The sequence below is a fragment of the Rutilus rutilus genome, assembly GCF_951802725.1.
Source record: "Rutilus rutilus genome assembly, chromosome: 16".
Lineage (NCBI taxonomy): Eukaryota > Metazoa > Chordata > Actinopteri > Cypriniformes > Leuciscidae > Rutilus > Rutilus rutilus.
In genome coordinates this window covers 33,322,847-33,338,719 of record NC_140224.1, presented here as the reverse complement: position 1 = coordinate 33,338,719, position 15,873 = coordinate 33,322,847, and the positions used below count along the sequence as shown (strand labels likewise).

At 37.4% G+C, this 15,873-nt stretch overlaps 1 protein-coding gene and 1 long non-coding RNA gene across 19 annotated transcripts in view; both read right to left on the bottom strand.

The window, feature by feature from the left end:
• ebf3a (EBF transcription factor 3a) overlaps positions 1 to 4,124 on the bottom strand; it is a 91,988-nt gene extending 87,864 nt beyond the window's left edge. For 14 of the 18 annotated variants that reach the window (XM_084433924.1, XM_084433939.1, XM_084433928.1 and 11 more), the window contains exons 1-4: positions 3,085 to 4,124; positions 2,681 to 2,837; positions 2,293 to 2,356; positions 1,946 to 2,001 (exon numbers count right to left, since the gene is read on the bottom strand). In XM_084433924.1, coding sequence (XP_084290050.1) covers positions 1,946 to 2,001; positions 2,293 to 2,356; positions 2,681 to 2,837; positions 3,085 to 3,218 — 411 coding nt within the window. In that variant the 5' untranslated portion in view covers positions 3,219 to 4,124. The remainder of the gene's footprint in view (positions 1 to 1,945; positions 2,002 to 2,292; positions 2,357 to 2,680; positions 2,838 to 3,084) is intronic. The other 4 variants (XM_084433927.1, XM_084433932.1, XM_084433933.1 and 1 more) reach the window with 2 other exon arrangements.
• A 7,938-nt stretch (positions 4,125 to 12,062) lies between these two features.
• Positions 12,063 to 15,342, bottom strand: LOC311306440. The gene is made up of 3 exons (XR_014630164.1): positions 14,988 to 15,342; positions 14,048 to 14,117; positions 12,063 to 12,715 (listed from the first exon to the last, which is right to left on the bottom strand). It is a non-coding gene; the product is annotated as an uncharacterized lncRNA (long non-coding RNA).
• Between the last annotated feature and the right edge of the window lie 531 nt (positions 15,343 to 15,873).

The window sequence follows — 15,873 nt, the reverse complement described above, 5'->3', positions numbered from 1 at the left end:
AATACCCATAACCGTACACATCAACGCGGTTATAATCTGCAGATATTTAGGGGTAGAGTGCTAATGGGCAATCTGTTGTTTATTTTGAGCCGCTAACAATGATTTTTCTTTAGATAAAAAGCGGTGTCGGGGGGTACGCTTGAGTAATTTTTGAGCATTGGCTTTAACAGATGGCGTTTGGAGCTGTAGGTGCGCACGGGCCTTGGTGCTTTTTGCGCGTTCTGTCTCACTCTCTCTTTCTCTCTCACCCTCCCTCCCTCCCTGTTTGCCCTGCTCCCGTTATGATGTACTGTGCAAGAGCGCACTCCAACGCGTCCTTCCGTGGGATCCGTGGGGCGCGTTGGAGTGCGCTCTTGCACAGTACATCATTGTAATAATAATAAAAATATATATATTAAATAATATATAAATACACAAACAGTACTGTTGGAACATATTAATGTATGAAAATCCAAGCCATGCTGTATATCTACACATTAAAGTAAAAAAAAAAAAAAAAAAAAAAAAAATGCAAGCTTAATGTGCGTAAATAAGCACCGAGCGAAAATAAATTGCATTAAAAAATATGAGAACTTATAATAAAGTATAGTCGCAATTAGGTCACTTTTGAATTTTAATTTGCCAACTGCATGCTAAATCAAGCGTTGGTTTCTAATTTTGATGTCATTAATTTTATTAATGAATTTTATTAGGTCATATTTAACAAACCGTCTAGAAATTGCAAATAACAAAATGAGCACTGGGTTGAATTTATCAGACATTATTTGACGTATCCTTATTTTTCCACGCCTGCCTCTCACTGAAAATATACGGAAAACCATAAAGTGTCTGTTCAGCGCCATTGACTCTTTGATCATGTTCAGCTCCATTCAGAGGCGCCTCAGATAAAACCTTCATATTTTCTGTCCTGTGATGCCAAACGATGGATAAACTACAGATAACAAGAGCCTCAAAATCAAGCTAAAGATCCGCCCTGTTCTTTACTATGAGAGGCTGAAATGGACAATGGGAATGAGCTGAGAGTGATTTCAGAGAACATCAGAGCACAATATGAACTCAAGTGTCTGTCTCACGCCTGGAGCTTTATTTTTATGCCTTTAACCAGATCTGATTACATCACTACAAAAGTGCGTTTTCACGAGCGATATAAATGACACACGAACATTTAGTAACTGAATGCCAATTTATAAATATTGCACTGCCAAATAAAAAAGGTGCATTTTAAATATGTATTTTATTACATATGCTGTGATGTAAAATTATTAAAATAATGTATGCATTATAAAAGTACACGCGTATGAGCTATATATTGTCAACCTAATTGAGCGCATTACACAAATATGGGTTTTGACTATTATGCTTTATATTCGAGGGTGAGACTATAATGTGGCTTATAAAATACTAATCCGCGTAAATTATAACACTTTAGGTTATTTGTGTCTTTATCCTCAGAAAATATGTATATGTTTTTATTTTAAATGCGTAATTTAATATATATAAATGCAAACACATTTTTTGTGCCCCACACTATTTCATTAATTCGCAATGAATTATCAAGCAGTTACAAGAGAAGAAAAACGTGGTAATGTGATTCATATTAAATTAAATCCGCCAAATAACCTCCCCCCATTAATCAGAGCAACCCAAAATGAGCCACGGCTTTACATTAGGGTCCATGGTACCCTAGTACAAGTAAATATAGCAAGTTAAAGCAGCAATATCAATAAATTGCACTGCATCTCCAATAAACAATACATATAAAGAAGATGTATTTGCTTATACTGTATTTACTTCTAGAAACATGAACAATGTAGCCTAATGTAAAGCACGTGCAACAGAAACTCTCTCTCACACACACACACACACACACACACACACACACACACAGAGAGAGATTATAAATATAAATACACAGATACACGCAAGAGAAAAGAAAAGTTCTTACCTGTTTTGTCATGGAATCGATTAACCGAACATAAAGATCCTGTTCTGTTCTGACGCCTGTGGGAAATTATTTTTTTGTTTTTCAATGTGGAAAAAGTCTGGTGTAAAAAAAAACTATACAACGTTCCCTCGAAAAAAAAAAAAGAAGAAAAAAAATAGAAAGTATTCTTGAAATTCACTAATAAAAAAATAAAAAAACATCATCGAAGGTTTGCCATCTACTAGAATTACATTTGTGGAATAAACTGAACTACATTTTAGTAAACTGAATGTAAGTCAATACGGCTCCATTGAGCGAATAAAACACTTGTAAATCTATCCCTGCTGAATAGAGAAATTTACACTTACCGTTGCTGTACAATAGTTGTAGTTTGTAATGTATCCCATTGTTAGTTTTTTCACTGTTAGGTTCCTGAAAATAAGCATTTGTTTGGGGTCAGATTGGCATTATTGGGCTGCTGAGAATTTAATTTTTATATATTTATGAAATGCATGCATTTTTGTCTGTATGCATGTACATATTTAAGCTTTTATCCAGCAACTCTATTTCAAGTTTGCTATTTTAGTAGAATAATTCCTGGCAATAATGTGTATAATGCATATCTATTTTTTGTTTTGTTTTGTTATCTCTGTGATATCCATCAAAAGTGTTTTATGGCGCACGTGTTTCCAAAGATCTAGAGATGTGGAAGTTTTAAGGTGAAAATTCAGAGCTGTATTCCAGAGTGGCGCTTACTTTATCCTTTTCCACAAAGTCCACAAAAGCTGTCCTTTCGATCTCCACTGGCTGTCCCTGTCTGTCATAAAGCGCCAGGACGAAGTGGAAAAAATTGGATTTTCTGAGGTTGGATGGCGGTTGTTTCTCATAATGCGCCCGTGCCAGACCAACTCCACTGCGGGGAAAACAAGACACCAGTGTGGGTTAAAACAACAGGCGTACACTTGAGATCTGGATAGATGTAGATAGAATGAAAACATGGGAGAATTCTTGATTTGTCACTTAAACTGTAATATGATGTAATGAACAGGGGAAAGCGGCGAAGAGGTGCATGGGGAGAGTGTAATTGATACATGGCATATTGGGGATTTAGGGGTCGATCTGAGAAATGCATTAAAAATCGGATGATTTGGCAAACGTACCTCTGGGCGGCCGTGTTCGCATCCACCACCCCAGCCGTGTGCATCCACGATCGGACCGAATTCATGCCACTGCCCAGCGGTTCCTCTTTCATAGTGGTCCCCCCTCTCGGTATATTTTCCTGAATCCCAAACATTAAAACAGTTCGCGTGCAACCCACTTCCAGCCAAAGAGATGAAATGAGAGAGTGAGCGAGGGCGCGTCGTTTCTCCAAGAAGCCCCTTCGGATAGCAGTAAGAGTTTGTTTGGGATTTGTCGAAAAGAGAAGAAGAAGAAGAAAAAAGCAGTCCCGACTCCTTCTTCAGTCCGTCCTGCGTTGGCACCACATGAACGATTCAGTGCGTAAAGATTCTCAAGCCTCTCCAGCAGCTTGTTTGGATAGATGAAGATCCTCCCGTGGAAGAAGCGAAACAACTCGCGCAAATATCAGGGATATTAGAGTTGTTTTAATTCAGTTAAACATTTCTCGCAACTTTCTGTGGTTGTTGTTGCTGTTGATGAGGATGATGATGATGGTGATGATGCTCTTAGCTTGGTGGCATTCTATAACAACAGCATCAAAAAAGGCTTCGGGACACTGCTGAATCCACCACTTCTGGCTCCAAAAGACAAATAAACGCGTAAATGATCACCGTGGAGGTGTTCCCGGACACGGGAGAGGATGATGAGGGGCCTTTAGCGCGTCTTTGCAGAATGGATGGAAGCATACAAAACTCAACCCTCTATCCCCCAGGACTGGAACCTTTCCCGGGAGCCAAAAACTCCAGACCCACGGGATCCACGCTGTCAGAGGATGACGCGCACGGAGGCGTGGCTTTGCCCATACATGGAAAGGATTGAAGCTTCCTGTCGCTGGGCTTTAAGCTTGGACCGTGAGTACACACAAGACTAGAGTCGCTGCTGCTGCTGCTACTGCTTTTCCAGTGAACATCATGTCAAGTAACCATCAGAGAGGAACAAAAATGAATGATAACGAAAGCCCGCGAATAAAGCGCGGCGCGCAGGAACTATATATTCTGAGAAACTGCCATGCAAGTTTATAGAGTGCAAAAGGGGGGAGAAAAAAAAAAGGGCACTGACCACCCATCCGCTGCAACTGTTAGCCGGTTTCCAGAATAAAATTCTTACTGGGCCATCATCATCATCACAATGACAGTGCCAAACGTCCCGCGTGCGTAATTGACTAAATCGATTCACTAGTTTCTCCTTTGATTGCTCTGAAGTCAGGAATGTGTACTGGCATTTTAAGACTAGATGCTCCTTATAATAAACACCCTGGGCATCTGCATAATGGCGTAATGCGCGTCTTAAATTATGGGAACATTGACTGCTTGAATCTAACACACACAGTTTGCGTGCGTGGAGCGAAACGAGGCGATGTCAAACTCCTAGTCCTAGTGCGTACGCGCTTAATTTTGTAAATTATTGCAGAATTACATCTGAAACTGTGAAAGGACTCGGGGGAAACATTGCGTCCACCCTCTCCTTCTATGCGCAAGAAGTAGGATGTCTTTTGTAATAAAAATATAATCATTTATCAGAACAATAAGGGTCATTTTTTCCTTCGTTTCGTAAGGTGCTCGTGATATTGGCAGACAGTGCATGTATGTTAATATTTGAATTAATGGGCGAAAATGGAAGTCCGATGTTGGTTATCTGGGGACCCTGTGCGCTGGAGGGAGGGATGGATGGATGGATGGATGGACGGAGAGAGGAGAAGAGAGATGTGTTTTACACAGCAATCTATTCTGCTAGTGTTGGGGGTTAATGACTATTGCCAAAGATAAGTGAATTATCAAAGCTGTTGCTCTTGCCTCGACTCAAAATCCATCACATTGCATCGTCGTCTAATTAAATACGTAAGTAATAAAATTATATTTTACGACAATTTAAGATTGATATGCTTTTTGTCTTTAATTCGCAATGACTTTGATCCATGCATCCGCTGAATGCCTCTGTGAACTTTAATGTTAAATGGCACTCTAGGCAGCAAATGATTATTATTATTATTTTGTATCATTATTATACATGAATCTTAATTACGAAACAGTTGTTTTTTGTTTCACGTGAAGTGTTCTTATAATTATTGTTATCAAAAATGATAATTACGTGTGTGCTAATAAATAAATCTAAAGTATCCGTAGACCTATTTGGCATGTGATATCTTTTTCATTTGTGTTTTTTTTTTAAATCAAATTTGTATTATTTTTATTATTTTTCCAAACCCTATTCTATCTATCTAACTTACCATAATAAATATTTCAGGTTTGCTAATTCTAGGCCTAATCTACAGTATCTCTAATACAGATTACACACCAAAGCGATTTCAATCTGATTACCAAATTAGGGTTTTAGTCTAAATCCCTTTAAATCTGATACTGTTGACTAGAGAAGTTCAACAATCCCATCGCGTAGGTAACGATCCCGTCCTAAAAAGGAGTTTTAAACCTTATTTGACAACAAATGCAGCTGCCCCTCTATTTTGGAAGATATTAGGCGAAAATGAATGCAAATCTGTGTTCAGAAGCCATCTGGCCGGAGACTGGAGAATCAGCTGCTCGCCTGAATCCATCTCGGCTCATTTCTGAGGCTCATCTGGAGCCCGGAGCCAAAGCGTGCAAAATGCGCTCTTTAATTCACCAACTTTCACTTCCACTCCTCGACGTTCGGAAATTAAGTGCGCGACAAATTTTATGACACCAAAAATCCGGTGCGTTTATTCTGAAACCGATTTAATTGCGTTTTGCATTTCGCAAGTGTCAGATGTCAGTTTTTGTTATGCAAAAAAAATAAAAAAATTAAAAATTAAAAGCGCATCTAAAATAATATTCAAAATATTCCGTGGAAAAAAAAAGAGTTTGTCAACACACACACACACAAAAAAAATGATTGCAAGCATAATAATAATAATAATAATAGGCTAATGAAAAAAAATATTTGATTTGTGTATTAAATATGTAGACCTTTAATATTATCTTTAATTGTTGACGATAATAAAATTACATTATAGGTTCATCAGTTCCATGTTTTGGTTTATGGGTTCTTTTTATTATTATTATTTTAATTGTTTTAGAAAACAATCTGTCTAAAAGAACCTTAAATATTCTACTATGACAAAAAGCTTTATTTTTTCTCAAAAAACTGAACGCTGCGGATTGAGCTCTATTCTGTCTGCCCATGTTAGATCTTATTTGGGGAGATGTACTAACCGAGCGCGCGGGACAAAGGAAAAGTTAGTCATGCAGAAGGTGTGTGTGGGTTTGAATAAGATTTGTTCGGCGTTGCCAAGACCTCCCGAAGAAACGACCCTCCTCCTTATTGTGTGTGAAGTGTTCCTTTTGTGTGAATTTACGGGGTGAGGCTCCAATGATCCCCAACAAATTTGCATTTAAATAGCGACATCAACCGATTCGCGTGCCACACACCAGTGGCTTTCCCAGATGTCAAGGCAAAGTCAGTCAGATGGCCAGTGCCCAGATGTCCCCTCCACGCATCATACCAGCGCACCACGACTTTCCTATTTGCATCTTTGCGCACGGCCAGATCTTCCAAAGCCCATTTTTAATCTTAAAGGTCTGGAGCAGAATGACACCTGCAAAACTCCAGAGAAGCTAGAGAAGAGGCATGGCTGTAGTCAAATTGCTTGGAGAGGGCCTGTCTGTCTCCAACATCACAGAAAAGCGTTGACATGTGCGTTCGGGCTGGTAATGGCATTGATACAAGAAATTAAATTAGCAGTGCTTCTGGGTTAAAGCTTGTGCGTAAAATCGGACAACTGACCACTCAGAGAGCACGCCATGTAGTGAAAGGCGTGAACCAGCTCATCATAACTAACGCAGAGCTGCTGAAAGATGATTTACCTTCGGACTATCAATCCAAGAGCTCAAGTTTCTGGGTTTAAAGCGCATCTGCCAGCTCCAGACTTCCCAGTTCATCACAATATGTTATAGAGGCTATTTTCGGGCTCTAGAGTGGAAGCAAACGAGAATCAACATTTCACATTTGCATGCTTTTAAAACCAAGTCCTCTTATGCTAAGACTCGAAAAAGAAAAAAAGATATATATATATATATATATATATATATATATATATATATATATATATATATATATATATATATATACATTATTTTTGTAATGTGTTTATCTTAAAGGGAATGTGTGAGAGAGAGAGAAAGAGAGAGAGAGGGAGAGAGATGGAAATCAAAGCAGCGTAAACGTCAGTGCATGACAAACAGGGAGAATCAATCATTCGTCTTTGCATTTTTAAACTGTTGCATATTTTCCCTTCGCCTTAATCATGACAACTAATTACATCGTTAATGATCAGAAAAGGGAAAAATGAGGGCAAATAAAATCTTGATGAATTATGTGCATTGCTATTAGTGTCAAGTCATCATTTCAGTTAACAGTTTATTATTGTTTCTTGCGCCATTATATTGCATAAAATCATGTTGGCTATTTTTATATGTTTTTTTTTTATATATATATATATAATGAAACAGCTACAAGTTCATATATATTTTAATGTAGGCCTATCTTTTTTCCATTGTGGATTTGTAGCGGGTTGAAATAAATAGACAAAGCAAATAGCATTAACTAATAAAAATACATAAATAATAAAATACATGAATAAATAATAAATTAATAGTAGAAACATAGCCAAACAATATGCTTAATCAATTACCTCGTCTAAAATATCATTAACAATATCTCAATCTCATTCTCTTTCTTTATAAAGAATGATTTTTGAGCATCCGCCTAAATGAATAAAACGTGAAAATAAATGAATTTATTTTCCGGAGGAAACTGCAGGAGCTTTTGGCGGAGCAGCGTTTAATCTTCACGAGAAATTTGATAAAGAGCGCCTCCTTTCGACGCATCTGTGGAACAGCGTTTGAGATCACAGCACAATTAAACGGGGAAGAAGAGCTCGAATCAATAGCCTAATATCGATCAAACATGAGCCAATCAGTTTCTGATTTTCTTTTAAAGAGTGCCAGAATTTATCACGTGCATTGCAAACATCAAGATTGGAAGGACTAAACAAAAGTCTGATATATATCAAATAAGGAACAATTAATAACCCTTATTTCGCCGGTTAAAATGATTTTTTTCATGCAAAATAAATTAAATTTACGTAAATGCACGCATTTAATTAATAAATATAAGATGATGTAGCCTAGCTGTAGAAAACATACAAAACGCCAATAAAAGTATTTGAAGACACGCTGTCGTTTCCAATACCTGCTGATGCTTTTATTTGAAAAAAAAAAAAAAAAAAAAGAATCTCCATATGCAGCAGGATCATATTGTACAGAAGCACAAAGTGCATGTGCTGCAAAATGCATGTGTTATTTGTGTGTGAAGCAGATCGTGCTGAGGGCACCTTCACTGTGAAAACAGGTTTCGATTAGGTAATTTTAGATATTGTAATTGGCTTTAATTAAACATGTATCGCGCTAATTAACTCAGATTTTTGCTCAGCCGCTGGGACTCTCGTGTCGGCTTTGATACAGTCGAGCAGATGTCCCAATACAACTCCAGTGACAATTACAAACTTCACTTCTCTGGAAACGACTTCAAACCTTATATGCATGCCGGAAGACATTAAACAGGTCACCATTCCTATAGCCTATGTTAAAAAAAAATTTTTTTTATTATTTTTATTATAAGTATACTAGCCTTTCATGCATCCTATCCTTATTCGATTCATTACGATTTTGTTTCGAAACAGACATTTCAAAAACACTACACGAGACCAACTTGTCTTATAATGAATATAAAAAACAATAGCCTGTGTATTATAATTATAGCGTTGTTTTATTATTGCTATAGTTACAATTAAATAAATAAAAATATTACACAATAAACACAATTATAAAAATTAATAGTATCAAAAGTTAAAATAATAATATAAATTATATTCTAAATGGATAAAATGTAGGCTATTGTTAGCCTACTTATTAAATAACAACCGAAATAATAATAACCACTATCAACCTAAAGTGCGTTCTTTGTGTGTCAGTGTAACAAAGATCGTGATTCACAGCTGATTTTAGATGAAAACAGCAGAACATGTGAAATGGGCTGGTTATGTCGAGGTTGCCATATAATAATTAGCATTTTCATTCTGCTGCTGAAATGAAGAGGGAGAGAGAGAGAGAGAGAGAGAGAGAGAGAGAGAGAGAGAGAGAGAGAGAGAGAGAGAGAGAGAGAGCCCGAGGCGCAGCTCCAGGCAGCACCTATAGAAAGAAAAGAGCGGAGAGCCATTCTACACAATTAACATGTAAAATATCCAGTGGAAATGGGCTCTGAAAAGAGACGAGAGCGGGTCAGCTCCACCTCATTTCAGCAGATCCCGTAAACTCTCGTGATTACAAAGTTTACCGGAGTAATTAACGGCGCGGGGCCGTCAGCTGCACCTGCGCTCGGGGCCCTCCACACACAGAGACAGTGATAGAGATTATTTCAACACTCTCGGTATTAAACAGGCTCACCCTGCAATGAGTTTGTCACCAGCAGCAAGTCCTTCATGAGACGTGATTGACCTACTTTCTCCCAGTTACTTTCACAAATCAGACACTCGTTGGGAGCTTGAACATCTGGTAACCGAGAGGAAGAGCCACCGGTCTGTCTATCCAGGCCTTTCTATAGGCGCTCGGTCACTTCTGCCCCTGTAGCTGAGACGATCCCGGGCTTTCCCGGCACGGAAAGGACCGTTATGTGGTGCCATTGCCCCACCTACAGGCCTGAAGGGTAAAAACAAACACCCTGCAGTCTGAGCCAGAGGTCAGAGGCTGCATCTGCTGGAGAATAGAATAGAATAGAATAGAATAGAATAGAATAGAATAGAATAGAATAGAATAGAATAGAATAGAATAGAATATTTAAACAACAGAATATGCTGCATGTGTAATTGTTTATAGTCATTATGACCATTCCTTTTTCCATTTAGATAATGTGCCTTTTACTTTTTTAATCTTTTTTTTTTTTTTAAATCATATATTTATTAACTATTTAGAAAGGGCTTCCCTACTACACAAACAATGGCATTTGGAAAAATGGCAGCCACATTTTTATTTGCTCTAAAATAAGTTGTCTAAACATGTAATAAAAAAAAAAAAAATATATATATATATATATATATTCAAGTTAATTTCAATAATGAAATCACAATACATATTTCTGCCATGTATACATTTAAGTAAATGGTAACATGAAAGTAATTGTTTATAGGCATTATAACTATTCATTTTTCAATTAAGGTAATTTGCCTTTTACCTTTCCATCTTTTTTCATTTATCTAATTAATTAAACTATTTATATCTATTTATTAAATTATTTAGGAAGGGATTCCCTACTAAGGTAAAATGTAACACAAACACACACACACACACACACACACACACACACACACTATATATATATATATCACCTTTGCATGCAGAATGATTCAGGGACAAGTCACATTACATTTTAAAATGATGTTAAGTCAAGAACTGCACTATGGAGAGGTGGCTGTTGATGGTTAAAGCTACAGGATTACAGATGTTTCTTTAGGAAACACCAAACCAACATGTTACATTTTAGATTAAGCTGCCAAACGAAGCACAATCTCACTCAATTGCATGCTATGCTCACGTGTGTATGAGGCAAACCATGACGCAACGAGACTAGTAAATGTAGTCCACAATTTATCATTCGGAACTTCCTGCTATTTCCTGAGAGCACATCACCCAAACACTCCACATGACAGAGTCAAAAAGGTCAACGCTATGAAATGAAAACTACGGAGGAAAGAAATTGAAAATGTGAGAAATGACAACTCGTAGCACGAAGCGGGACTGTTAGTGACCGCCTTGCTGTATCAAAATGAAATTCCCCAGCTGCCAGCTCTAATAGGGAGGGTCAACAGGTCAAAGTTCACACAGCCCCTTATTGCTGTGTTACGTTGCAGTTTAAATTCCCAGTGGCACTGGCGTAAGAGTGGAGGCGCACACTCACTTAGAGACGTGTCTTACATCCACATAATGGCAGGTCAGATTGTATCCAGGTGCATTATTAGCCCATAAATGTTTAATCGAGTATAACCTTAATATTGATAGTGTCTGGTAGTTAATTCTTTTTCGTCTTCCTGATGTCATATATGTCAATTGCATATCAAGCTTGAATTGTTTCAATACTAAAGCACTGAAAAATATGTTTTCACAGCCAAAAGGGCTACTTTTAATTTCACAAATGAATAAATGCAAGAGAAAACACACTGGATGGTGAACGAATGGCTTTGTCTGGAAACAGACTACAGTAATGACAAGTCCCACGGCTGTAGAGATGGGAAGGCAGTCTAAGTGTGTGTGTGTGCGTGTGTGTCCTGGTAAAGCCTACGTTGTGGTGACATTTTTTGGTCCCCATGAAGAAAACATCTTATAAATCATATATATATATATATTTTTTTTTTTTTTAAGTAAAAATGCATGGAGTTTTGTGATGGGTAGGTTTAGGGGATAGAATATACAGTTTGTACAGTTTAAAAATAATTTTGTCTATGGAATGTCCCCATAAAACATGTGTCTTTGAAAACCCTACATTGTGGAGACAAAATGTCCCCACAAAGATGGCAATATCCAAAAAAGCCTTGTCCTTGTATAGGGACATTTTTTAGGCTCCATAAGGAAAACAGCTTATAAATCATACTAAGTGATGTTTTTTGAAAATGTAATAATGCAGAAAGTTTTGTATGATGGGTAGGTTTAGGGGTAGTGTTAGTGTAAGGGGATAGAATATACAGTTTGTACAGTATAAAAATCATTGTGTCTATGGAAAGTCCCCATAAAACATGAACACAACATCTGTGTGTGTGTGTGTGTGCGCGCGTGTGTGCGTGTGTGTTTTACACCACGTTGGGAAAACTCAGTCTTCTGTGGTTCTGAACAGATTCACACAGTTTCATTCTAAAGATGCTCGACGCCGCCCACGTGCATAACTGAACCTTTAATCACACAGAGGAGGCAAACAAACAGCCTCTTCAATGATATTCCTCAAAAGATGGAGATGAAAACAGCTGGTGGAATTATTTATTTCCTAAAAGCAGCTTTTTATGCATTTTTAAGTGCAGCACAAAACATCAGATGTGGATTCCTCGAAATTACCAGACGACTGCTTTTGGGATGCATTACTCTCACATATCTTAGAGGAACTTCAGTGGAATAGTGACACTCCAAACTGTCAGACAGAGTGGGCAAAATATAAAGTGGGGTCCAAATGTTTGAATTTTCCAGTGCAAAGTTTAGTGACCAGTTTTTCAGAATGTCTAAGTATTTAATGTCATCTGTTTGCTTTAATCACAGCATCATAAAAGCTATTTTTTTTTAAATGTTGCATCATAATGTTTATTAAAATTGTAAAAACATATTTTCAATGTGCTCTCAGAGTTTTGGACCCCATTCAGCTCAGTTTATTAAAGGATGTGTCCATTACAGTTGATCAGTTCATCATGGAACACGAGAAAATGGCTCGACCATCTAGTGGTTTTCAGATCGTAGGTTTTACACTGGATGTTTGCCTTGTTGTAAAGTCGTATGCAGTAGGTTTTCACAGATGCTGTCAGAGAATCTAAGAGCTGAGAATTTCCTGCAGATTTCACAAAGAGAAAGAAAAAAAAAGCAAAGAAATGACTTTCTTACGAAAGGAAACCATGCTCAGATGGAGAATGTGAAGATCATGCTGATGTGTGAACTCTACATTATTAACAGACAGAAAGATGAAGATGCAGCCGTGAAAAACAGCAACAACACACGCACACACACACATACACACCAAGTAAATGCTTAAAATAAGTGCTTGCTGTGATTTTGGCACTGTGTACCGGGACCACAGAGGTGAAAACAACTGTGAAAAAAATTCACAGAGCTTTGAATTAAACAGTGAAATCCAGCATCTGTGTTCAAAAACCTTTTACCCCCAATTTCACATGTATTGTTTTCACTTTTTTCATGTGTGTGTGTGTGTGTCTAAGTATGTGCAAAAGTTTGAAAAGATTGTAGGCACTGAAATGCTCGACTCATTTAAAAATCTAAGGGAATGAACAACGCAGAGATTGTGGTGAACACGACGCCCTAGTTTCTGAGCAGCTCTGCGAGGAAGAGTGTGTGTTGGAAACAGCACGTGGAGGGCATGTTTGTTAGTGCGCCGCTGATAAATGGATTAATTGGTTAGATTAGACTGCCAAAGCTTTGATCACAGAGACCGCGCAAAGAACTGTGTTTATTGTTTATGATGATTTTGTTCATTGAGCTGTAGCATGGGCTAAATATGCAATAAATAAAAATGATGCACTCATGTGTACTTGTTATTTCCTGTTTGGAGCAGAAAATAAATTCATAACTCATTGTGAAATGGTTTTGAGTGTGAAATATGTGCAGTAAATGACTTCTGTTCTCAGAATGTGCTTCATTTTAAAGTCTTTTCACAGAACAATCAACAAGATTTAATATTATATAAACACCAAAACCTCAATTTCATGGATCAAATCAGATTATAAACAAACTAAACTGCTCAGATCATTTAACATTAGCCACCTTCAGCAAAAACACCATTGAGAATATATATATATATATATATATATATATATATATATATATATATATATATATATATATATATATATATATATATATATATATATTTAGATATTTATTTATTTATTTTCAATGGAGGTTTTGCTGAAGGTGGCAAATGTTAAATGATCTGAGCAGTTTAGTTTGTAATCTGTTTATAAGCTGAAGTATATCATCATCAGTTAACATGAGTGTCAACTTGAGCTTGACATATTTAACCACCTTTTATACCTTTTAACACCTTTTTCCAAACCAAACCAATTTCTGTACTTTAATCAAACATGATGAAATGTTGTAGAGAGAATGAAATGCATCAGAATTCAATGAATCCATCGCTTTTACTCACTAATGTCTGTACTGTTGTTTTCCCTCCAAATTGATGTCACTTCCAGGATGATGATGTCATTAGGGAGTGTCTGTAATTTCAAGGGATTTTACAAAAGATTTTTAGGATGACAAGTGACATTGGCTGCGTCCGAAATCACATAACCTATTCTCTTGAGAATTAATAATTATTTCATGGTCAAAAAAAAAAAAAAAGATTAGTATGAATGTGTAGTATACTATGAATGTAATACATACATACTACATTCGCCACGTTGTCATTATCATGTGACCTACCAGCATGGACGCTTCATTGCCATTCATAAATCCTCTCCAAAGGCCTTATGGGATAGTCAAGTGTCCATCATATGCACTATATAGTAGGGAAGTATGCGATATAGCCTATATGTCAGCCATTGCACTCGGACTACCACTCAAAACTTTTTTGTTTGAAATAAATAATAAAATAGAGAAAAAAGAACCAACAGGAATAATTTATAATAAACAGTTTCCTCTCTAATTAAAATCTCATAGCATTTTGGTTGCAAAAAGTGTATAAAAATCATTATTAAAAAATGTAACATGCTAATGATTTAAGTAGGCCAATATCCACACATCCCTTTCTGTCTCCTTGTTTTGCCCTGTAAATGTTTTTTTTTAGACAAAAATCATTAGGCCTAAGTTACTTAAAAAACTGTCAACGCAGCAGATATTTTGGAGGAAGCCAAACGCTATCACTTGCAGGTGTTTTTCAGCATTTTACGCCGCCTCAAAAGTCAAAATGATATTTCAAGATAATCAGCAAACAGCCAGCAGCATGTTTATCCCATTTGGCTGCTGGAAGGTGGCAAGTAGAAAGATGTGAATTGAATCTGCGCGAGTGTGAATCAACAGGCCTGTCATTGCCAGGAACCGCAAAGTTTCCTTCCCAGCAGAACAGCATGCGTCTTAATTCTCTTTACCTTTCTGTTCTTCCTCAGGGGACAGGCTGCACGTTCGCCCCTCTTTGACTCGGATTTGATTTAACCTTTAAAGCCAGGTGCGTAGCTTCCTCTGTAAACATCTTCCGACGTATTTACCACGACTGCTGCGTAGATACAAACAAGACTGTGAACTCGGCATGCATTATTAATCTATATTATGCTTTATATTCTTTATAACGAGGGTGTGAGGAGATAAAACGCGAGCATTAGCAGCTTTTGCTCCCTTTCTGCATGTCACACGTGGGCTTAGCTTCCTTTTGTTCACTTCTGTCTCTTCTGACACGCAGCCTGGCGTTAAACAGAGCGAGAGAGAGGCCTGTTTTTATGTGTGTGTGTGTGTGCTCGAACACTTCCAGCATTTCAACTGTTAGCAGCGTCTGACTCCTGACTGACAGGTCGACACGGCAGCGCTACTCTACATGCTTTCATGGCATCATGTATGTTGTGTGGGTCTGTGGGGAATGCTTTGAGCGCCTGGAGAGCTTCGAGCACTGTCAAGGCTCACTAAGAGCCACAGAGGTGATCGAGGCTAAGTAAAAAACCTTAAAATACACCAGCATCAGTTGTGCTTTTGTTTTTTTCACTGAAGGGAAAGAGGTCTCACTGAGGTCTCCGTTCCCAGGAGAGCCTGCGATGATAAGAGATGTGGCTTTCGGAAATAAAAGAGCGTTTTTACATGACTTGATGTGTGTTGCTTTCAAAGCACAAGCTACAAATTTGCACATGGTTTGTGACATATCATCATCACACACGATAGATGATTCAATAAAACCAATACAAATATATTGGAATTGTTTTGAAACCTGTCACCTGTGGAAATTTAAAACAAAGAACATCAAAATACACGCATAATGCTGAATATGAT